The sequence below is a fragment of the Poeciliopsis prolifica genome, unplaced genomic scaffold (assembly GCF_027474105.1).
Source record: "Poeciliopsis prolifica strain line A6 unplaced genomic scaffold, Auburn_PproV2 SCAFFOLD005, whole genome shotgun sequence".
NCBI classification, from domain to species: domain Eukaryota; kingdom Metazoa; phylum Chordata; class Actinopteri; order Cyprinodontiformes; family Poeciliidae; genus Poeciliopsis; species Poeciliopsis prolifica.
This window is the reverse complement of record NW_026562380.1, coordinates 11572344-11598204: the sequence shown is the minus strand read 5'-3', so window position 1 is coordinate 11598204 and position 25861 is coordinate 11572344. Positions and strand designations below refer to the sequence as shown.

General features: G+C 36.7%; 2 protein-coding genes across 2 annotated transcripts; both read left to right on the top strand.

Moving 5' to 3' along the window:
- Nucleotides 1–3817: 3817 nt before the first annotated feature.
- On the top strand, nt 3818–10913 carry plek (pleckstrin). Its single transcript, XM_055030246.1, has 9 exons — nt 3818–3930; nt 6253–6408; nt 6627–6808; nt 7769–7860; nt 7949–8133; nt 8503–8607; nt 8787–8870; nt 8955–9024; nt 9187–10913. The coding sequence occupies exons 1-9, from the start codon at nt 3889–3891 to the stop codon at nt 9324–9326; spliced, it is 1056 nt and encodes a 351-aa protein (XP_054886221.1). The 5' UTR covers nt 3818–3888; the 3' UTR covers nt 9327–10913.
- A 5679-nt stretch (nt 10914–16592) lies between these two features.
- Nucleotides 16593–25860, top strand: LOC129360132 (filensin). The gene is made up of 8 exons (XM_055030244.1): nt 16593–17126; nt 18135–18195; nt 18397–18492; nt 20490–20582; nt 21800–21913; nt 22870–23090; nt 24137–24228; nt 24453–25860. Exons 1-8 carry the CDS (start codon nt 16753–16755, stop codon nt 25379–25381), a joined length of 1980 nt encoding a protein of 659 aa, XP_054886219.1. The 5' UTR covers nt 16593–16752; the 3' UTR covers nt 25382–25860.
- The last annotated feature ends 1 nt before the right edge of the window (nt 25861 follows it).

The following is a 25861-nucleotide window of genomic DNA, read 5'->3' as shown; positions in this document are numbered from 1 at the left end:
ATAGCCTGATTGGGAATGTTGCTCTCCTTGTCTTGTCTGTAGATTTAGGTACATGGTGATGTTTTTAGGCATGCAGTTGTGCCACAACCTTTCAACATTCAGAAGAATGCTCCGATATGTTCAAGTCTTAAAATATTACTTTCTAACCAAACTCCCCTTAAAACTTCTTCATAGCTTTATCCCTGACCTGTCTGCTGGGTTTCTTGATTTTTATGATGTTTTTTTTTGGGGAACATAAAGAATATTCTCCAATGACTTTTTGAGGCCTTTCTAAAACTCCTGGATTTATTTTAAATTCAGTTACATACAAGTGGACTCAGATTAGTTAGATACCTCCTTACAGCATTTGGTTGTACTAAATTGTGATGTAAATACGTCACAATTTCCAGAACATGTATAATAAAGAACTGATATTCTCCACTACAATTTTGCATTTCTCTGTGTTGGTCTGTGACACTACAGAAGAAAAAAGTGGGACAGTAAAAGTGTTACTACCATATTTCAGAAGGTCTACATAATTATAACTGCTTGGTCTAGAATATTCTGTATCCAACACTGCTAACAAAAAAAAGGAATATCTGATTTGCTCTACAGCTATTTCTCAATCTCTTTGTTTTTATTTGAACATATGTTTAAATACTTCATGTGTTGTTCTCTCTGCTGGCCCAGCCTTTCTCATAGCAGCCCAGGGATTGAGACATCTTCATCCAAGTCTCCCTGTATCTCACAGGCACTATCAATTATTCTGCTAAAGAGTTCACTGAGCTGAAAATGGGTGGGGTGGGTGGTGGTGGGGCCGGTTGATGGCTTTTCCCCGAGACACTCAATCTCTCTCCACCTCCCTCACTCCACACTGTACTCCCACACGTCCTAACATGACCTTCTGAAACACTGTTTTTCATTTCTGTGCTGTGTTGACAACAGGAACACGCACAGGCACACAGCTTTTAGCCCCTTTAATAAAGAGGAAGCAATCACTTCCAGGAGCTGACGTATGTGGCAAGAGAACTTTTCCATCAGTGTTTATAGGGCAAACAGCTATTAGTGGTGACCATGGTTAATCAATGAAAAAAATAAAAAACTTAAATAAAAAAACTGAACTTGAAGAGTATTCTTTTAAACAACAACTGATGATATTTCAAAAAGTAGCAAAATATAGGACAAGTTTCCTGCTCATATATGGTAGTCATCTTCCTTCAAAAAGGAAGGTGACTATTTTTTTTCTCTTTTTTTGCCAAAAAATGATTTTTCTTTCTGCCGAAAACATATTATGGAAAGAAAGAAATGGGAAGGTGACTTTAGGCACTCAGCAGTGCCTAAAGTGCCGAGTGTCACCTTGGCCTGTATGATGGCTTGAAGGTAAATTGACTAGATGGATAAAAAATAAAAGTATTTATAAAATACCAGCCTGTGGCTGGTTCATAAATGAGTGTCAGCAATTGATTCTTAATTTAAGATGGGAGTGAAGAATAAATGTTCTCAATTGGGGTGCTGCACCAATCAATAATGCTCAGCAGAAACAAGGCATTGTTCTAGATTGGACTGGCGTAGACAGGCAGCTCGGCTTCCTATGGTGTCTTTTCGCTGAGCAGTAGAGAAAAGAGTCAAAATATTAATGGAAACTTTTTTGTTGTTGTTTTTTTTGTTTGTTTGTTTTTTACAAATGCCTAGATTTGTCAACAAGTCTTCAGATTTTTTTTTACTTTTACTTTTTAAAAAGTAACTGAAAAGTATGCCAATACTATTATTGCATTGATATTCTATGGATGCAAATCAACCCTAAGACACATCTGAAGGTTTAGGGAAGCCAAGATTGCTTTTACAGCAGTTTCAGGTAGTCTGCTTAATTAGACCTTCGTTACGGACAATACTCCAGCGAGTAACAATATTATAATAATATAATATTCTCTGATATTCCCATTAATATCAGGGAATATTATATTAACTTGAATTTTGTTCCTCTCTGCCTTATTGATCCAAAAGGTAAATTAAATGTTGTAGAATTTATATTAATTCAATGTTTTTCAAACCCTGCTTGGTTTCCTGAAACAGAAAACTTCTTAACTCTATTTTGATAAATGAACTGAACTTAATGCAATGTTTGATAACTATGATCACTGGGAATTTATGTCTGATTGAACTGAAATGATTTGTTTTTAAAGTGCCTTCACTTTAAAAGTGAAGTGCCTTCACTTCAGACGGCATTGCTAATTGGCGCTTAAATAAACTGACTTAAATGGAATAAATCATTATATGCTGCATGCCATAATCAACAGATGTAAATGGATAGAAAAGAAATGGTTGAAATCCATGTGTGTGTTTTTTATTATAATTATTGAATTAAACTCTTGCTTGTTCACTCTTCTTTCTGATTTCTTATTTTATCATCTAAATATAATGTACCTCTTTGATCAAACTGATTAAATCAGTTTGATCAGATTTTAATGAATTAACAGCGCCCTCTACAGGTATCATTACAATATCTAACAAGAAAATTGACGTATAACATTGTCTTAGAAACTGAAACCATGTTTTCTGATACATTTAGGATTTATGCCACTCAAGACATCTCATAGGCAGAAAAAACTGTGGTTAAGCCTTGTTTAACAAAAATGTTCCTTATGTTCTTCCACGTAAAGTGATACGTCATTTAGTCGCCTTGCATTTTCTGTGGGGTGGTGGGCCCATACTGGTGGCAGTTGTTGACCACGATGACAGCAGCTTACATCACAGATATCATTTCCTAGTATGCTGCAAACGGAAACTTTGAGCAGCAACTGCTTCCACATGATAGACAATCCACCATATATGGTGTTTTTTTTTTTTTTTTTGTCCTATGGCTTTTTTTTTCTCATAAAAACAAGTTTGCATAAATTGGTCAGCATTTTTAAATTTGTGCCGTGCATTCTATTTTTAAGTCTTACATGAAGTGTTTCCACTTCCAGCTCAACTTTGCAACTTAGAAATGACAAGGGAACGTTGAGTAATTAGAAAAAGAGGAACTTCCAGTTTCCAGAAATACATGGTGTCTGACCGAGGGCAGGTACGAGAATTCACCCACCCACATCTAAATCGAAACAGTCACACCCTTTGACAAAAAAACAAAACAAAAACATGTATTTTTACTTGCTTTTTTAAAATGTCCGTGTTTTAATTGCTTAAAACATGTGGTGGTAAATAGCATCAAGATAAATCCGTAAGATTGTTCTCAGTACAGAAGACTATTTAACCGTTCTATATAATGTAAGCAATCAAAGAAATAAACAAGACTTTAAGACACATCCAAAACCTCTGCAGCTTGTTCTTCCTATGTGAAATTTTAGAATTGAAAGTAACACAAATGAAACTAGCTACAAATAGAAAGACAGAACTAAACGAAAAAAAAATTAACCTGAACGTTGGTAGTAAGGTCTTCTAAACCTATTTTAGATGTGAATGTTTCTGCATCAGCAGACTTTACTGGAAGATGAGCATATTTGTCTCCCACTGCACTTTTTCTAATTTTAATGTGACCACATTAAAACATACTAAGACAGCCAAACTGTTGAGTCCCATTTTTGAACTCAGTTGAAAAATGGGACTTCAACAGTTTGGATATTATTAGTCTTCAGCTATGACAAATAATGTATTAGACAACGCAATGCTGGTGGACCAGTCATTCTTATCACACTCATTGCTCACATTTCCTGCTTCTGGGTTTCAGTGCCTGTGGCTTTCACAGACACACACACACACATGCATGGAGATAGAGAGGCGGTGAGAGAGAGAGGAAGAGAGCGATATAAAGAGAGGAGGGTGGCAGAGGGAGTAGGTTAAATGGATATGAAATGCTTTTGACAGTCACTAAAAAGTGACAAGTTGCAGCAGACACCAGCAGAGAGCCCAATAATGGAGCCACAAGAGATCAGAGAGGGATACCTTGTTAAAAAGGTAAGAACATCGACACAAAAATACCCTTCACCTCCTAATATGTTGTACACTTTGGTCTACCACAAACATAAACTTCTATTAAGAATTGTTTTCACACACTTGCCAGGTTTCGTAACACTAAAACTTCAAGCTTCATTTTGGTCCCATTAAATATAACTACAAATTTTTAGATTGAGGTTCAAACAATCCACTGTTGTTTCGCAGAAAGAAAAATAACATGCGAATATCACTAACGTACTAATATAGACTTTCATATTAAGAAATGACGACAGCAATTCTGAAAAAAGAAACCACCAATATATTGAAGATATGGTGTGTACACATAAGCACTGGGAATGCATCCTGAACGTTGTAGCTTTGCTTAGACCAACATTTGAATAGAGGAACAGATGTCACAAATTCCCTGCACAACAAAGAAATGCGCACTTCTGTTCTGCAGTTAAAACAGAAGCTCAAGTTCCTATTAGAGCTGAAAGTAAAACATAAAATACCCCTCTCGTGTTTTTAGATTTATTCTCCACTGTTGCATCCAGAGATAAAAACTTCTTAATAAAACTATGCAATATGTATGAGTCGAGTAAAATCCACAATAACACAGTTTATGTACAGTTGTAATGTGCACACACTTCTTAAGCCATTTTCAACAAGCACATAGATTTTTTTTTTTTTTCACACTACCTACGCTCATATGTTTTTTCTTCACTTTGAGCAATGTGAGACTTTTGCTCTTGGCCCAACTAAAATGTCAAACAGAGGTGGAGTTTTCACTTTATGAGCTTTTTGTTTGCACAGAGTCAGAAACAAATTATTTCCCTGTTTTCATCAGAATGTGTTTCTTTCATTTGTTGCACTTCATTTTTTAAGTAATTTAAAGTTTAATTTCAATTCAACGATTGTTTGAAAGCTTTTGTCTGAAATGTAAATTATTGGCTGGTGTGACTTATTGTTTAAATGAAAGTGTACGGATTAGAAAACATCTCCCTTCATGAAAAAGCTATTGTGCAAGCAAGTGATTAAAGCATGAGTCTTTATTTAATCACAGAAATTAAGGCAGGTTTAAAAATCAGCATCATGAAAGGGTGTTAAATAAAATCCTGGTGCTTGCTCAAACACTTAAGCTCTAATTGAAAATGTTCAAGCAATACAGGAAAGTTACATTATTCCATCCAACTTCTATACCTGCTTAGTCCATTCAGGGACTGTGGGGCTGGAGCCTATCTCCAGCAGTCCGGAGGCAAGAGGTGGGGTACACAGCTTGTTAGGGCAACACACAGACAACCATGCATGTACAATGTCAGATCTTAAGGCAAGTTAAAATGGTCTATTAGCCCTGCATACATGACTTGGGAGTGTGTATGCGAACCAAATTAACATGTACTATGTGAGAGACACAGGAAGTCTCACTTACATGTGAAGATTATGCAAATTACCTCCAGAGACGGCCTTGTCCCAGGTGTGAACTTAAGGTCTACTTGCTGCAAGGCAGCAGAGCTAAACAACTATGAATTAGTATCAAAGTGCCAGGAGGAAAACTGATAAGTCTTGCCGGATGCATCCTCAACTGACAATCAAATTTCATGCACAAATGTCCTGAACGGGCTAAAAATATTGCAAACTTTATAAAATATATTTATTTTCTTTTTCTCTCTTTTTTCTCTTCTTTGTTGTCTAGAGTTTTTTTTTTTTATCAAGATAATGATTAATACAGTTGATTAATGATAAGAGTGCTGTCTGTCTGGAATGCAAAGCTGACCATATATTCCTGTGTGCTTGATTTCAGATTGCAGGATTAAATTAACAGAAGTAAATATTTTCATGAAAGTACAAGAATGCTTCCAAGTATCATTGTCACAGTGAAGGATCTATTTTACACATGTTAAATACTACTATTGTTTAAGTATTTTCTAAGCAACATGCTTTTTAGAAGAAAAAAAATTCTGCCTGTTAAAAAACATTTTTGTTCTATTAGAGAACAAGGAAAAGAGAAAGGTACAAACCTGAAATAATTTGTCTAAAACCAAACTGAAAAAAACAACATAACATTTAAAAATGTTACTCTCCCTGCAGTCTTTATCTGAAGCTGTAAGTCTATGCACTACATTGAAAAACTAAAGAATTCTGTCAAAAGCAAAAAGTATGATCCACAAACTTTTGTGAGTTGACGGGCAGAATAGGAAGCAAGACGCATGCCAACAAAGTTTTGCTGAAACAGACATTAAAGCGTTTACTTCAAACACAACACACCTCACGAACATCTCCATCCTTTGTCGGTGCTTTTGCACTTTTTGCTCAAGGCTTCCTGTTGTATTAAACAATCCTCAGGGTACACTGCTGAACTCTTGGAGTGCAGTGTGGGTGGTGTTGTCAGAAGATGGTTTGGATTACTATAAAAAGAAAACAGATCACTCACCGAAAGGGATGATCCCACTGAAAGGAGCGACACTCATCAGTCCCTGTCAAGATTTTAACAAGAGAATGGTAAGAAATTGTCAGAAAATATCAGCTACAATGTAAAACGAGGGCTGCAGGATTAGACGTGTGAGGATGATCATTGTCGCTGTTTAGCATTGTGAAAATTGAGATGTTTAGTCATTTTCTTCTAAACTACCATTTGCATTAGCTGATCATTTTTCTTTGTGTTGAATAAAATGTTGAATCGAGAGAATCCTGGAACTAACAGAACTTGATTGATTTAGCTGGTCTTCAAGATCACTACAGAGCGGAAACAAGATCACTTCTTTCAAGCCTCGCATGTGGAGGAGAGAGAACTTTGGGTCAAGGACATTAGGAGAGCCTTATCCTGCTTGAAAGATGGGAAAAAGTTTGCTAGAAAGTCCACCAGACGCTCCATTCGCCTGCCAGAGACAGTCAACCTTGCGTAAGTTAAATAAAATCTTGTCTATCAGAATAATTAATCAGAATCACAAAACGAGTGGTAATTGTTTTGGAAAAAGACGAGATATTTGTTGCAGTCATAGCACTTGATGTCAGTACATAGAGCTGAGTTGCTAATTTGGTCCTGTGAAAAAGTATTCATATTGCTTGAATGTTTCTGATGTTGTCAGCTCTGGCTTTGTCGTATTTATTTTGGATTTTTTGAGGTAGGGCGAAAGAAAGTAGAGCATCAGTGTGAAGACAATATTTTTTAAGCTTTCTACAAATAGATATAAGAGTTTTGTTTGTATTCAGCCTGTTTTAGCTAGAAGAAGGGCTTGACTGTAATTCTGAAAGACCTGCAAAGGTTAGAACAGCTCAAGAGGGAGAAATAATTGACATAATACTTATTAGCTGTGCCTTTCTAAGAGACAGCTAATGACATCATCCCAATGATGATGAGGTGAAAGGTCATCAACAAATAAGGCAAGAGGTCTACTTTTGTTTCTGGTTTTACTGCATAATGTGACCTGGGGAGAATCTTTTCTACAGACTGCAAGAAGAAATGAAAAAAAGAAATTGGGAAAAAAAAAATCACTTTTACATTCAGTAAGAGTCACAGAGGAATTGTTTGTACTAAAACATATGTCACACTCAATCATATATCATTTGAACTAGTTTGTGCAAAGAAGCAAACCTTTGTAAAAATATTCTTGCCTTTTCTTTCATTTCACAATTATGCTCTACTTTGTGTTGCCGAATACATGAGATATCTTAAGTTTGCTGCTGAAACAAAAAAAAGTTTTAGAAAAGGTTAATGAGGATTAAATCACTTCAAGCCACCATTAGAACAATATAGGCTCTTTTAAGGTATCATGCAAATATAATAATGCCTATTGCCTGATTGGTTTAGCTTAAGTGCAGTGACGGAAATGTAGTAATAATCCTGGCTGTGTTTTCCTAGTGAGCTGTACGCGCTGATGAAAGACCAGGACGACGGAGTGAAGGAGTTAAAACTTGAGCAAGAAAATCAAATGTTCAACCACTGCTTCACTGGTATTGGATTCTAAGTTATTTGAATGTCACCATGAGTGTGCAGGAAGGTTTATTTCTTTCTTGACCCTTTTTCACTGCTTCCTTATAGGTGCGACTGTAATAGAGTGGCTGATTTCGAAAGGGAAGGCAAGAAATAGGCCTGAGGCGCTCATGTTAGCCACTGGGCTTCTGACTGAGGGCTTTCTCCAGCCTGCAGATGGCCTGTCAAAGGAGGGGGCAGAAGGCGGAGAGCAGGCAACCTTCTTAGATCAGACAAAAGCTCTCTACTACTTTGTGAGTTCAGCTCCAGAAAACGTACAAACAAAGCCATGTCTTTATTGAAACACTGTATGCATTCTATTATTTTTTTTTTTAATGTGTGGGACAGATAAACATACTGTGTCAGAGTTACTATGGGAGCAGCTTACAGCTAATAGCCCTGACCACAATCCAAACACACCAAAATGTGCAGTAAAACTTGACAGTTTCTGTCTCAACCCTTTTGCTGACTGACAGTCTGTCACATTAAGTCACAACAATAGTTTGTTGCACTTTTGGAAATATCTTGAAAAAATTGTGAAAAAAAAACAAAAACAATAAAATTGAAGTGGTGTGAAAACCTCACATCGTGGATAATACTTATGCCCATGTTTGTCGTTTCAGACAGACAGTGGGTTCTTCTGTGAAGGCTACTCCAGTGACGAAGATGTTCTCCTGAAGGATGAATTCAGGGGAAACATTATAAAACAAGGCTGCTTGCTCAAACAGGTAAACTGCTGGCACAACAAAACCTGACTGCCACTGTTCAATGTCCCCTTGGTGGAAAACACCTTTCATAAACATCTCAAACACATAAAATCAATTCCAGTTACTGAAAGAAGAACTACATTTATGATTGTGATATTATGTATTATAAACTTCATTGTCTGATCTCTATTTTATCATAGGGACACAGAAGAAAAAACTGGAAGGTACGAAAGTTCATACTTCGAGATGACCCTGCTTATATGCACTATTATGATCCTTCAAAGGTAAATGCCTTGGTTCGATCTATGCTGCGTAAACTAAAATTTTGCACAGCATGAATCTATTTTTTTCTACTTCCTTACTGTCAGGGCGATGACCCTCTGGGCTCAATACATCTCCGAGGAGCTGTGGTTACAGCTGTAGAGTACGTGCCTGATGGTGAGTGATGTATTTGAGTGTGGGGTGTAAATATAGCTGTTCAACTGAGACAAAACAAAACAAAACAAAAAACAGAACTCAAATATGCTGTCAGTATAGTATTTCTTTCTTTTTGTTATCCATTTTAACTGCTTTTTTGTTTCTCTCGTTTCCTGGTTTCAGCGAAGAAGTACGATATTGATGGCAACCTCTTTGAGATTATCACTTCAGATGAGACTCACTATTTCCTGCAAGCTGCAACATCTGAAGAAAGAAAGGAGTGGATCAAAGCAATACAGACGGTGTCAAAAAGTGGAAAGTAATGAAAGCAGTGAAGCAACAGGGGAATATCTGTCAACTACATCTGTACCGAAACTGATGTACTATAAAACTTTTATGCTCTTGTCTTTCATTATGACACAAGTAGTGAATTTCGCTTTTATGCACACATTATATTTATGCTTCTTTATGCTAAATTAATGACAATTTATATAGGAGAGAAGAATTCCTGTGGAAGTACTATCTATTAATACCGGATGAATGTTTTTGAAAAGCACTGTATGTGTTTGCATAACTTAGAACTACAAGTTAAATGGACACATACTTTTGTTTGTGGAGATGCGTATCTCTGTCTTTCACATGAAATATTTAAATAAGCTGGTTTGTAGAGCAGTGAAGCAATATTTTTTCTTTCCAAACCAGTTTCACACCTACAATAGATAATAGCCTCAATTTAAATGAGCATGCAGTGACAGTATAATGTACTTCTTTGGAGCAACAAACTGGTTTAACCTATTTAGACTTATTATTAATTCACACTGGTTTCACTTCCTCTTTGTGCAGTTTCAAAGTATGAGATGGTTGCTGTTATCACACAAACGCTTAACTTTTGGGTGTGGACAAAGTCTGAGTTGCATTCTGTCTTCACTGTTGCACAGCCACGTTGTAGCAATGCATGACTGCTGCATTTGTGTGACAGTTTATCAACCACAAAAATGACTAGTTTGAGCCATGGCATGACGAAGTGGGGAAAAAAACCACAGCAGAAATAACCACTTATTTCAATAGTAGATTTATGGGCAGCTCAAAGTTGTTTATTTGCAAAGCAGGAGCTTCAGACAATGCTACTTGTTTGACTTCTGGTTTGCTTTAAATGTAAGCATAGAATATAAAAAATAAGCTGTGCAACATCTGTTGCCTATCCTGTAAGATTTAAACATATTGGGGGCATTATTAATTGTGTGACCTTTCTAAATTTAGCTATGAACTCTAAAGCCTAATTTTAGAGTTTAGAGTTTTAGAGTTAGAGTAATTCCACATCAGGGGTGTACTTAGTTTAAAATACAACTGTTTGCTTATTTGTGCTTTTCTGTTTGAAGCTGGTGAGTAAATGCTTTGAATACATGACAAAGTGGCAATATTTATTTCAACTAAATCCACATATGATTTCTGTTAGAGGTGACCTGTTTCTTTTTCTGGTGTTAGTTTTAACCACAGCATCTTTTGAGAAATATCCACGGTAGTTCAAGGAAGCATGTCAAATGTCTTGAAGAGCATTGTCATGTCCATGCAGCCAGACTCACTGACACCTAACACTTACTGACTTTCTCACATAATGTTTCAGCTTTGTATCTATACACACTTGATTACAGACTGTTAAAGCACACAGTGCAGGCTGTGTATCAGACAGCTGACTGTAAGTGAATAACAATACAGAAGTCTGATATATCATATTATTGGAACCCTGGGTTTGAGTGGTTTGCAAACAAAAAAACAAAAACAAAAAAAAAACAAAAGCGATGCATCTCTGTGAGCATCTTGGAGGCTGCAATGACAACTACTATTGCTGTTGATTTTATTGCTCATTCAAATTTACTGCTTTCTGTATGAAAATTACTAAAATAAAACAAACTAAGAAAAACTGTGCACATCATTATTTTCACACTATTACGGAGTTAATTTTTAATACAATAAAAACAAATTTGTACAATTATGATACAAAGCTTATGCTCACACGCTTGTACAAGTTTTATATTATCTTGAAAACTTTTAATCCAGTAATTTATTTATTTCAGGCAGTAAATCATTCCACAGTTGTGTTGCTCGTACTGCAAATGCACTACAGTAACTTACAGAGGGGTTTTAAGTCTAATGCTTACAATAGGTTTGCAAAAACTCCCTGGTCTATTATTTGTATCGTCACAGTTATAACAAAAGTCAGTTTAAAATTGCACATATGTGCATTTTCAACAATCCATAATAAAATATATTTTTTTAAAAACATGTTTATTTCTCAACTATTTGGTGCAGAAAACTGGATAAAAATTATTCTGTTAACCAGGTATACATTATTGTGTAATATCTTTTAGCCGGAGACTGACTTTGTGCGAACACAAAGAAGACTTCCCCAAACCTGTCAGCAGATGGCAGTATTTCCCCATGACGATTACTCAAAGTAGTCATAAGGTTCTTTCTTTGGTTTCTTGTTTTGTTGTTTCTTTGTTTCATGGAAACCCTGTGTGCAACCTGTTTTGTTTCCAGCAATTTGCACAAATGTTTGTGGTGCATTTGTATCCTAAAGAAATCCTTGATGCAGAAATATACATATAAAAAGTAAATAAATATATTACAAATTACCATGTTAAAGCAGTACGACATAACTTAGATATAAATATTTTTATCATATTCATTAAAACTGTCCCTATGTCGTGACAGTATAAGAGAGATATTCTGTGAAAAAAAACTCAACTCCTTTTTACCCTCTTCCTGAAGTCCTATTGCTATCTACAGAAATACAGAAACAGCTTGTCAGAGAAAGGAGGCGTGTCTTAGTGTTACAGGTCCTGAGTGTCAGGTCTGCAATAACAGTGATGAGGACAATCTGAAGGATTATGAAATAGAAGTCAAGAATGATGACCGAAACGCAGCCTTTAGCGTCCAGATTGCGTTTGATGCAAACCGGATCCGTTTGCTGTTGGTGTTTAATATATAGAATAGCTGTAATGTATACCAAACAAAGTGTTAGTATAAGTGAAAGATGTTTTTTTTTCTTAGTTTCTAATAAATTATTAGTCAAAATTATTACCATAAAAATATCACATAAAAACAGTGTCTTTATGTGATTATTCTTTTTCTTTTTCAATGTCATATTGGCACGTTGATATAACTCATGTAATTTTACCCTACTCTACATAATTAGTGGCTCTTGGTGAATGACAGACACTGTGTGAGTGTATGAGAAACAACTGGCAGCTCCTGTGGATCCATTTTTGTCCTCTCGTTTTATCTTAACGCAACAGCAGAAAACCTTTCGGACCATCTCTCCATGGTCAGCCATCCTGAACAGCAGAAACCAACAGAGAGCAGCAATGATGACTTGGTAGGATCAATTTCTCAATGTGACAAAACCAGAGCACTGCTGTTTTGTGCATTACTCTCCAACAATCATCTGTCAATAGCAGCAGGATGCCTTTTTCTATCCTCCCCACAGACAGCTCTGAAATATCAGACACACAGGTAAGGCACCAGACAACTTCCTGTGTGAACTATGAGCAATTTCCTTCAGCCAAACTTGGAATTAAAGTACTGTCCTTAGTGGCACTTTAATTCCTAACAGCAGGACAAACAAAATACATTAATTCCCAGCTACGCATAGGTTTCTGGACTCACCGAACCCACAGATTTATTACCACACATTTATAACTGCAGCTACAATTGATACTAAGCCATATGTCATTCAGGCGTTCATCTTACCCATGGAGAGGATGCACACAACCTATAATCTACTGTGCCTGCATGAAGAAAGACAGACTGGGAAGTGTTTTATTGGTAACAGTGATAAAATAAAACAAGAGCAGAAAACTTCAAGATCAAATGCACGACTGGAGATCTAAATTTGAACAGAAGTACTTAATTTTGTTCCTCCCTTCTATGTCAGAAAGGGAAATTTCTCTGTATTTTTCAGAACTTTAGTAGTTTCTGTGTGTGGTCTTGTTTAGTACCAAGGTACACAAAAGGTATTTAAAAGTCATGGTTCTTTCTGTGCTTCGGTTTTAAAGTCTTGGTTGTTTACAGAACCCCCAAAAGGGAATTTGAAGTAAAATAAACTTCAATGATTGAATTTAACAAGTGAAATAAACATACTCCAGAAAACTCGAGGTACCTTTGAGATTATACAGTTGATTTGGAGTTGCTGTGTTTACTGAAATTAAAATATCTGACATAATTCAGCTTTTTTCCCAGTTTGGACTGTCATACAAAGACAACTCTTTTTTTTTTTTTTTTTTTTTTTTTTTTGCTTCATTATTAAGTGATCAAGAAAATGTATGACACACTGTTGTTAGAATATTGATTGCTTTGCTTGCCAGACTGTCAGGGGTAACCAGCACGCCCAGGTGTTTGCTGGTCGCTGCTGTCGCTAGTTTGTGGAGCTGAGTGGAGGTGTAACAGGGGACCCCCTCCGCGACCAACAGGAGGCGCTGCAGTGCTGCCAGATTGGGTTGGTTTCTGGGTTAATCCTTAGGACTGTAATGAAAACGTATCTGTATAGTTGGAGGTTGGGTATAAAATCTGGACTGTTTGTCCATACGCCTAAGTTATTACATAAACATTTGATAATTATCTTACAAAATGTTAATATGTATTTACAAAAGCCAAAATATGATTAAGCTAATTTGTTTGGTCATCCTGTCGTACTGCACTTCCCAGAACTGAGTAACCACTCCACACATGAGCTGATGCTACACACGCAGCTGTTGGCATCAAAACCAAAATAAAACATATCTGAAGTGTATTTTTGGACATGTGCTGTGACCTTTTGCTTGTTTGGATTTTACATGTCCATGCTTTGTTACATGTGGAACAGTGACAATAAATAATGTTTAAAACAGGGTAAGAGAGTTGATTTTGTCCTGAACTGAGTGTCCACACATGTATAAATGCAACTTTTAAATATAATATATTGCAATTATATTTGTTGGACCATCCTAACCAAGTGGGAAAAGAGCTTGAAGAAATTTACAAGAAATGGCATTTCAAAATTCTGGTTGTAGGAGATTGATTATTATATTAGAGTGAAAGAATACTTTATTTATTCAAATGTTAATTGAAGGTTAAACCAGCAAAGATGGCTAATTGTCAAAGGAAAACAATTGGTGGTCATTCATAAAACACAAAATCTCCTTTTAGTACCAGAAAAAACTAAATGAGTCCTCAGAGACTCATTTGTTAGGCTATTCTTGTAGTAAGACATTTACTGCATTTACAAATGTGCAATTTTTAAAACTCTGCATATATAATTAATTACAATTGCATATGAACTTTGCTTGCTAATCCCAGGAGAAATCCATTTTCTTTGAAGAAAAATATCAAGTTATTTCCACTAGGATCCAGATATACATGTTTAATTTGCACATTGACTAAAGTTAAAGGAGGAAAGGAACATGAGTTACAATTCAGCATTTTGAGATTTGTAGCACACAGGCAGGCAAACATGGGTGACAGTCGGGGCTTCAAAAAAAAAAAAGAAACTAATGCTAAAGCAACTTAGAGTAGTTGGTTTTATGGTCTTGGCAGACGACACAATCAGCACCAGAGTGGGAAGACTTGACTCCTCGTGCGTTCAGTCCCATGTCTAAGGACTCATTCACATCTCAAAAGAATACCTTGGGGCTAAACACACTTCAAGTCAGAGGCATAACAGCTAAAGTGGAACCCAAGCAGTGGTGAAAAGAACTGTTAACGATTGCCTCTGACCCAGGCAGAAGAGGCCATTTGCTGTGTTTGTGCGCAATAGATGGTGTAGCCTTTTATACTTTGGTGTGAAGGAGTGAATCCACACTTTGGAGATTGCGCTGTTAGGTGCTACCAACTAGAATATATATGTATATATATTCTATATATATATTCTACCAAGTAGAATATATAGGAAAGCCGTTGTGGTAGATGTAGCAATACCAAGTGATTGCAACATCAGGAAAAAGGAGCACGAGAAACTGGAGATATACCAGGGCCTCAGGGAAGAACTGGAGAGGGCCTGGAAGGTGAAGACCACAGTGGTGCCTGTGGTCATCGGGGCCCTCGGGGCAGTAACCCCCAAACTGGAGCAGTGGCTACAACAGATCCCAGGAACAGCATCAGACATCTCAGTCCAGAAATGTGCAGTCCTTGGCACAGCCAAGATACTGCGCAGGACCCTCAAGCTCCCAGGCCTCTGGTAGAGGACCCGAGCTCAGAGGATAAGAACCACCCGCGGTGGGTGAGAAGGGAATTTTTTTTTTATATATACATATATATATATATATATATATATATATATATATATAATCTAACACAATAACTGTATACTAAAAACTAGAGTGAGCAAAGGACTGTACACCAGAAATGAACATAACTGCTAATCAGGATACAGCCAGCTGCTAAAACATTCATAGAAAGCAAAACAAAAAAGTGAAGTTGTTCGTATGTGTAAAAAAACTGAACAATTAATAAAAAGTGAACCAAATGTCCTGGCGAACAGCTTCCCATACAACATAAGCACCTGTCATTCTTTTTCTGCAGACTCTGCAAAGCTTTTTTCATTCAGCTGTGTTGCACAAAGCTGGAGTAATTTGTTGAGAGAGAGAAACAAATGTTATAACCTTGGTGCAAGTACAAGTTGTGGTTGTGGTACCATTTTTTTTTCTTTCCTTTTTTTTTTTTTTTTTTTTTTTTTTTTTTTACAAAAGACCAAAAGGGGGACTTTATTTGTTCAAGTTGACCTCAGTTATTTCATTTTGTCACTTTAATATTCACTTATTATTCATGCTAAGTTAAAGATAGTTTTACTTTTTATTGTTTCATTTGTTACTTTCACTAATTTTGTAAATTTTGGCTCCTGTGTTAGGTTGTGCCTCCCTCATGCGGCAGGTGCAGGTAACTCCAACTCCATTTAAGCAGCTTTTTGTTCTTTGTCTGCAGGTCAGTTTTGTTTGTGTTCAGTTGTCCTCAGTTGACCCCAATCTGTTAGTCTAGGCAGACTAACATGGAGTTTATTATCAAAGTCTGGTTATATAACCCTCTTTTCGATGCTTAGAGAGATTTTTGTGTTCCTTGCTTTAGTAGTCTTTGGTATAGCACCACCACAAGAGACGGTGTAAACAGTTTTTCATAGGGTTTGGTTCATTAGACAGTGCAGTAGGAAAGCAGACCATACCACCTGAAAATTTAACAAATGTTGCAACTTTGATTATCATTAAAATCAAGTCAACTAGACTATCGTGTGAAAACACCCAAAATCAACCACAGTCCAACTTGACTTTATCTTTATAGACATGTTTGCCTGTAAATGTTTTTGTCACTCTGATGTATTGTCCTGCATTAAATTCTCCCTCTGTGCTGCAGTGGGCCAATATCCAGAGGTCCAAACCGGGATACAGAAAGCAGCTGACTAAGAACCAAAATAATAGCAAGGGACAACCTAGTTCTTTTACTGGAAGGCCAATTGTTTGCTTTTGTGTTTCTGCTTCGTCATCAAGAGCGATGCTTTTCACAACTGTGCCACAAAAGCAACAATAAATTCTGGAAGGCCCCAGGCTGATATGATAGGCAGGGCGAGGGGACCCAGGGTGGGGACAGCTATTTCGACTATAGTCATTGCTTTACACTGTTCAGTCTAGCATGAGACTGCTAAGGGTGAGCACCCAAGTTTTCTCACATTAAAGGTGCTGAAGCTGTCCAGGGTTACCATCAGCCCAGAGGAACCAGGTCAAAATGTTCAAGACCAGCTTCAAGCGCGAAGTGCGCAAGGAGAAGTATGAGCGCTCCGATGTCTTTGATGAAGAAACCGAGGACTCTGAAACCCCTGTAGGTGTCTCAGCCATCCAGGGCTGGGAGAGCCTTCAGGAGCTCAACAGCCGCTTTGCCAGATACATCAACCGGGCTCGAGTGCTAGAGCAGCGGAACGCCGTTTTCCGCAAGCAGCTGGAAACCCTGCAGCGGATGGAGGAGGCCGGTGGCCTTGAGGAGGCCTTCACAGAGCAGATTGAAATCAATAGGCAGCGAATCCGAGAGCTGAGCTCCGAGCACAGCAAGCTGGAGCGGGAGTTGAGGGAAGCTTGCCGCATGCTGGATGAATATACCAACAAGTAAGAAGGATGACAGACATTTGTTTATCTGTTGGTCAAAGATGGAGCATAATTAAGTAAATCATATCAGAATTAATAGACAGTGCTCAACAGGAGAAGCTGCTGGGTAATTGTTTTTGTTTTTTCTTTAGCTTTTGCTTGCCAGAAAGAAACCTAAAGTTAGAAAAGCTATTCACCATCACAAAATTTGGATAGCGATCGTTCCATCATTCTTTCAAATCATGCAAAATTGTTCAAATATTTACTGTTCCAGTCAGTCTTGATAAAAGTTCAATCTTTTTTGTATGTGGTCAGTCATGAAAGCACATTATTTTTTACAAACTGTTATTGACTGCTACAAAACATTCTGTGTTTTTATTGACTGCTCTTCAAACAGTACAATCTGTACATATGATTGTCAAAAGAAATAACTAAAGATCTGACCGATAAACTAAAAACATATCAGCCAAATGTTAAGTTGTAAATACTGTAGGACAGAAAACGTACTGTTATTTGCAATCAACTTAGCATTAGAGCAAAGCTCAAAATTACTCAGATTAGCTGGCAGATTTAAGTTTGAATTAATATTTTAATTGACCAGCTTTTTTCTAACAGGAATTGATGTTAATATTTTGCAGTGGCTCAGTTAAATGTACAGTATGTAACTTTTATAAAGAATATGTTTTTTTGAAATATATATTTTTTTAAGGATCGATATCCTCCACTTCCTCCCTGAGTTAATACTGCCATCTGAAAAAAATGCAACGCTCCCGATCAAAAACAACCAATCACAGCCAGGAGGAAGGTTTCACTGCTGTCACTGAATCTTATTTACCCACTTCAAAATGTGCTCAAAGGCAAAGACACAACATATTGTTAATGAAACATAGTGTTACCAAATTGATCTTTGAATAGAAACCTTTTTTTGGTGACCCTTTTTGGACGCTTGATAAAATATGCTGACCTTTGCTAAATATTACGTGTTTCCGTCTTTTTTTTTTTGTTTGTTTCTTTGTTTGTTTGTTTCAGATACAAAAGTGAATGTGATTACCAAGAGCGTCTGCGGGGCACTCTGGAACATTTAAACAAGGTACTGCGTGGAAGAACCTATGCTTGTTTACAGAAAATATGAAAACATTGATTTTTGCAACTGCAATGTGAAAAAAGTAGCTAAGACTGTTAATAGGAAAGTTTTATTTTATTGCACTGTGTAAGTGTTAGATTAACGTTCTCTTTTTCTCATATCATATTTTTTTCTTCTCTTTCATTTTGTTCTCTTTTCTCCCTACAGGAAGCAGACAGTGCTCTGCTAAAGAATCTGGAGTATCAGCTCCAATCTCAGTTCCTGCAGGATGACATCAATTCCACCAGAGAAAGAAATAAGAAGGTCAGACTAACTGACTTCTTGGAATTTAGGCCAATGCTATTCAAATGACGCACAATGATCATAAAGTAGCACAATTTTGTTTCATACAGTTCTATCCACATGTGGCTCACATGTTGAATGTCTCCTTAGGAATACAGTCTGACCTATTTTCATATTAATTTAGCTAATCATTTTTGGACCAGTGTGGAGCAGACTAAGGCTCTTTGCACATGTATGTAGAACAAGGATGTTTCATCACCCCAACGTCAGACAATCATAAAAAATGGGATGGAAAAAAAATAAATAAAGATGTTAAACGTATTGCAATCTACTCTGACACTAGGGAGGTGTAAATTTACAATACACTGACAGACATGCATATTTCATTATGTCCAGAAAGTTTGCACGATATAACGCAAATATATTGTGACTGTATCTAAAGTTCATACTCCATGGGACTGTTTGGAGTAAAAACAATTGCTAATGTGTTCCAGGTGTTCTGAACTTGCATTTTAAATGTTGATGTGACATCAAGCCAGTTGGACAGAGTTGCACAGCAGCAGAAGCTCACACCAAGACCTCAGATGTGTATTTGATCATTTATAAGTAGTATTTTGTTCTTTAGAGGTTTGGAAACAAAAAATCATCCACTATTAGCTTGTTACCTATTACAAGAAGCAAAACTAGATTACTGGTTATTTCTTAAACCTTATATTATTTCATTATTTTTAGTCCTTTTCAGAATCCAACATTTCTTTATGTTGAGGCAGCTGTAGCCTAACCATTTGGGTTTTGGGTTAATACATAGAGGGTTTTTGGTGACCAGTTCAAATTTAGATTCTTTTAGGCAATAGGTAGGAACTAAACTACCTGTAACAGGAAACTTAACTGTATCGCAAAAATGTTTCTTAAAAATTACAGCCCACAACATATAATTATCTATCCAAAGAGGCTTCATTTATATTTAACATCTTCTATCAAGTATAAGGTGGACAGGGGCTTTTATATTTATCCACATTGTACAAATGACTTGAAGTGAAAGGCATTTAGTGAAAGTCAAATAAGCCAAATGCATCACAATCATTATCATTATCTTAATGTGTGAGTTGTTCAAACCCATTATCTCAGCAGAAATGCATTGGTTAACTCAGTCTGTCCAAAAATATATATTTAGTCAAATTCTATTCATTTAAATAACTGTAGATCTGATCTTGTGTCTCTATCAGAAACACATTTGATATCAACTTGCTAACTACTGCAAATGAATTTTGTATTAAACACCCCAACAGATGCCAGGGCAAGTGTTATAAATTTTCTGGGGCTTTAACAACCATTTGTTTTGTTTTTTTGTGATGTGGGTGGAAAAAGACAGCAGAGAAAAAAAAAGAAGAGAAAATGCAGTGGGCATCACAGGCACTCACAGAGAAACCTGTACGCAGATAAAAAAAGAAAAAAAATGCCTTTGTGTTTCAGTAAAAGCTGGAAGCTCCAGAACAGAGGCAAAAAAAAAAAAATGCTGAGGCACATAAAGACTAAAATGTTACATGCATCATGTGTGAATTCCAAAGACTTTCCTGCTTTCACAATTTCATTCTGTTTTTTGCTTCAATTGAGGCAGCTTGATGATTAATTATTCCACAACTCTACAGGGTTTACGCACCATATTAAAGGGCACTGCTCTTTTTGCATTATGTAGAACAGAAAAAAGAGAGTCATGTCTTGTGAATACGAGGCTTATGCTGCTCAGCTTTGAAGTATTCCTCTAGAGTGAAGAAATATAAGCCACTCTTTATCATGCTCTTAGATGACAACAGTATTGATGCTTATAGGTAGAAAATCCATTTTGTCTGCAGAAATATTTGATCATACACCTGGGCTAAATGAAAGTCTTAAATTTAAATTTACTTCCTCAACTCCCCAGTAAGGTTGGAGTAGATCTGCAGTTAACTTTTAGAAGATGATCAGACGCATTTTCTCTTACATATGCTTTTTTCTTTCTTTGACTTATTTTATAACAGGACCTTGCAGAGATCGAAACCTACGTAAACATTTTGCAGCAAATAAACCAGACACTTCCCTTTGCTCCCAATGTGTCAGCTGGCATCTCAGAGGTAAGGTCACTAATGTTGTCATCGTGTGCGTGCATGTGTGTGTGTGTTCAACACTCCCCGGGGAAAGAGGCTGGTGTTAGCATGTGTGTCAGCCCTGCTACGTGTAAGCAGCTGATGAGGTCCCTGGCTCCCTTGTCCAATTGGCTCCTTGTCTGTCCATTGCATTGGTCTGATTAGTGTGTTCTTGTGCATGTTTTGTTGGGATGGACATAAATCGAACCTTTCATCAAGACTCCTGTAAAAATTAGAAATTTTAAAAGTGTTAGGACACATAATTGGGTAAATACCAAGGAGAATGACAGTGCATTCTAATTTTTGAGTAACTGTGCCACCCTGGCCGCTATTTGAACATAGTAGATTAGAGATTTATTTGTTTAAATGGGTCTTAGAAGCAGTGCTGCTTCCAAATGTTTAATTGGTTCTGTCTCCATGGACAACGAGCTGAGAGACACAGTTTTTCTTAGTGCAATAAGTTAAAGACTTATTGAAAACACCAGCATGTTTCATGACTATTGATCAAATGCTGTGCTCCTGATCAGGGATGCATTAAAAAAAAATCAATATTAATTAGTAATATAGAAGTCAAATTATTTATTGAGACCACACTGAGAAAAAGGCTTTGAAGGTCACAAAGTAAGTTAAAAACTGAATCATTTTCTATAGAATTGCATGCATATGGATTTCTTTTTTTTATTATGCAATCCAATAAATAAATAAAAAGTAAAAAAATTTTGTTTGAGAAGGAAATGTCCATCAAGTCTTTCTGGCCACTCTTCAAAATTTATTTCAAATAAATTTATTTCAAATAAATGTTTAACCCTGATGGCTGTCAAACTATCATGGTAGATCCTCTTTTTTTTCTATCCAAAATCTCATTTACAAGTTCCATATTAAAGCTTATTAGTTTTTCTATAAATTGAAATGTCACAGAGGCTTTGCTTTAATTTTGAAATGTATCAGGATTTTTTAGGAGACGACAAGCACACGGATCAGAATGTATGTTTTGACATTTCACAGCTCATTTATTCTTTGTCAGTCATTTGTTTTTATTTTTTAGTTGAGGTGTACCATATATTTGTGAAAACAATCTTTGTATAATTATATATAGATTCCTAAAGTCAACTCAAATAAGTAATCAGTTGATGTCAGGGAGGAGTTAGCACCACACTGCCAGAATATGCAACCAATGCCTATTAAAATGTGTTACCTTTGTGAAGGAGCAGGAGAAGTTACTGGCCCAAAAGAAAATACCAGGGCTGCAGACTCAGCTGGAAGACTACAAGAGCGCCCTCTATCAGCTGCAGATTCAGAAGCAACGCTTACAGAGTGAGGTAAGTAGCCACAGCAACGTGACACTTTACATCAATCACAGGAACCCAAAGAGGGATTTTTGAAGACTCCCCAACAACATAATAAGACAATCCATAAGTAGCAAGACAGAAAAAATAAAACAATACAGTATTCCTTTTGTAGAGCTGGCTTCTCTTGCTTTTATAATACCGGCATGAGTTATGTTTTTAGAAAACTGGAATGCCCCTAAATTTTTCATGCCATTTTAATAACAATTGCTTTGTTTAGTCAAAATCCCAGCTCCACTCTTTATGCCATGCATACCGTTAAAGAATGTCCTTCATATTCAAAAGATTGAATGAATCCAGTTAACATCAATATAATTTTATAATAATGTAAATCAGGCAGCTGTTTTTATTTTTTTAATTATATTCTCCCAAAGATATAAAACATTTGGAATATCAAAACACCAGATCAAAATATTAGATCAATGTTTAGCTCAATATTTTGCTTATGGGTTGAGTGTTTCTAAATGTATTTTATTCTAATTAAATCAGTCAAAGAATGAAGGGATAAGTAGTTTTGATTAGGTATTGAATTCTAAAAAATAATGTGTTTATGGCAGATATGGTGCTAAACTGTAAGATGCCACAAGTAATATTTTCTGCTGTTAAAACTTTTAGCTAGTAGATGTGAGCAAGAATCGCTTTATTTCAAGTGTGACTTTTGTAACATGTTCCATACTCCATTTTTATTTTTTATTTGTGATGCACCATATATTTGTGGAAATAATTTTTGTATAAGTACAGGTGTCACCAATTTTTACTTCCTCCGATGTTATGTTAAATAATCTGAATTATAATTTTAATCATTATTTCACCACCCTACATGTGTAAAATACAAATTATAATGATATGGGTAAAAAAGTCAATTCTCAATTATTATCAAGATTGTACATTGTATTTTCTTTAACAATGTTGATATTGTATTCTCTCAGACTGCGATGTTGGAGCAAACCATCAAAAGCACGCAAGAGAAATATGACAATGAGATCCAGCTGTACAATGAGAAAATAGATTCTTTACGGAAGGAGATTGAGGAAGCTGAGAAATCATTGGAAAAATATATCAGTGATTGTCGCCACCTGGCCATGTATCAGACATCCCTTGAGAACGAGCTGGAGCGATACAAGAGGATAATCGAGAATGAAGATAACAGGTAGACTTCTTTCTTATGATTCCTGGTCCACACAAATAACAAACATATGTTATAACCTTCCCAAACACCCAAAGAAACTGCAATGGTGTAAGAAAGAGTTTATTCTGCTTTTGATTTTTTTTTGTAACAGTTCATTATATTAGTTTTAATCACACCAACAGTCCAATATAGTGGTGGAAGTGAAGTGGTGTGGGGTTGTTTTGCTGCTTCAGTAACCAAATAAATAAATTGCCATAGCTGATAGAAACGCATATTCTCCTGTCGAAACAAAATTCTGTTCTGTTCATATCCTGAAGCTCAAAATTAATATACAGTGATGCTTTAGATTAGTGTCCAGACCATTGCACTTTGAAATGGTTAAACATTTGTAATGAGGGTTTTGGAGTAGTCAATTTGAAGTCTGCACTTAAATATGATTAACAGTTTATAAATAAAATAATCCTGCAAGCAAGAATGAGCTCAAAATCATCCAGAGTGATTTAACAGAGTTAAGTGCTTTGTAGCACCATTATATTTAGAGAGAAGAGTTGTTTTTATTTATTTATTTTTAAAATTTTACCAATAAATTTTCTGTTCAGGTATATTGACAAAATGTTATTTCTATTAAAAAATGTCAAACATTCTGGCATAATGAAGTACTTGATTTTTTTTTTTTTTGTCCAAAAAAGAAGCATTGCTCTTATTTTCATTGTTTAAAAACAACATTCTGGCAGCTGATATCCCCAGACCATTTTGGTGATTTACTGATACAGTAAATCTCTTACTGTAAATCACCTAAGTGAAGAGCAAGTACAGTAAATTTTTAGCAAAGCAATTTTTTGTTTGCAGAAGATAACTTAACAAGTTATTAGATTACATTGCATCCACCAGTAGGTGGCTCTGTGACTTAACAGATCTGTCCCTCTTCCACATTTTAATTTCTTCCCTTTCTTACTTACAGAAAGAAATTTCAATTGTGTGTTTTCCAGGTTGTGAAAGCTTTTGAGCACATCGCTGTTGCCTGGGCGACATTTTTTCTAATCTCCCTCTCTTTTCTTAACCTGCAGGTTGAATTCTGCCATAATTGGCACTCCCATTACCCTGTTTACCACTAATTACCGCTACACTCACACACCCAGTGCATCAAGCAGGGGGAGAGGTAAGAACATGATGAGCAAATCACAGCTGGTTTGTTTTTAAAGTCCCCCTGAAGGGTATCATCAGTTACCATCATATTAGAGAGTAGTAAATACTATTGAATTTTACAAAGCTAACAAATGAATGCCTTTACCGGCATGAGAAAAAATCAGTAGCTGCCACTTAAGTCATTTTAAATATTTATCAGTTCATGAGGTTTAGTCACTTGTCTTTATTTATGCCCAGATATCACCCAAGCTATCCAAGATATCACAAGCATAAAGCCCAGACAGAAGATACTCGCTAAAAAGGTCTTTAAGAAGAAAGAACTGAGCCCAAAAGATGTCATAGACAGCAGCCAAGAGGAGAGAAATACAGAAGAGGGTGACAATGAAGAATCTAATGTGGTCTCATCTGGGGAGGTGCAGGCTAAAAGGGTAAAACAAGAAGATCAAGGTGCTGCGCTCACTGGAGTTTCTCGACAGGATGTCCCAGATGGAGCGCAGATTAGCAAAGCCTTCGACACTCTTTGCAACATTGTCAGAGACAGAATGAGAAAGTACCAGAGGCCTGAGCCAATCGCTGATTTCTATACTAAAGGTCGCTATGTACTTGTTACTGGTGATGGCAGCTTCTTGGATCCCTGCTTCTACACTTCCACTCCATCAGCCGGTCGCATCTTTGTCACAATAGGAGATGGGATGATGTATCCTTATGAGCCTCATGGACGTGGCACGCCCTCTCCTCCACCCCTTCAGCCCATGGTGGACCCCAGGCCTCTCAGTCCCACACCGCCTCCCAATGCAGGAGAAGATAACATTGGTGGAAAGACAAAAGACAGTGGAGGAAGAGGTAAATCTAATAATGGAGAGCCTTTCTCAAAAGATCCGAATCCCTTATCTCCACCGTCGGACTCAGGCTCCCAAGATCCTGTGCCTGGGAACGACAAGCCCAAGAAAAAACCTGCAGCCCATGGTGGCAGCAGTTCTAGTACCGGTTCCAGCACCAGCACCACCAGCTCGAGTAGTTTCAGCCCAGACACCTTGAGTTATGAAAAGGTGGAGGTGGTGGAATCTGTGGAAAAGTTCTCCAAGGATCGCAAAGTCAAAGGTTACGAGGAAACCTCCATGGTGGTGGAGACCATGATTGAAAAGTCGAGCAAGAAGAAACATTGAAAACACATCAACTGTTGGCTGCAATGTGGTCCAGGACCTTAAATGAGAACACAGTGTTGCTATTAGTATCAGAATAACTAAATGCAAAATGACTAACACCTATGTTTCAGTCTCTTTGGGACACACATCCTGCATGAACACCAACTAAACCCTGATATTCCTCTTGCTTGATGTCTCTGCTCCTGAGTCCTGATTGCATTTCACTTGTGTTCAGCCAGCAGCCATGCACTAAGTACTTTACTGTCTGAAAACTTGGGACAAGATTAAAAGCTCTATGCCACCTTAAAAAAAAAAGAATAAAAAATTTTCTCAAAAAGAGTAAGAAGTTGTGCCACCCATTTGATGTTCTCTTTTAGAACTCTGGCTTTCCCCTTTTATCTTAATTGTTTAATTGGATTCCACTTTCTGCCCTCAGCACTAGTTTGCTGTGTATCAATTGGATTTGATATATTGAATAATAAAAGACTCAAACAGCTACAG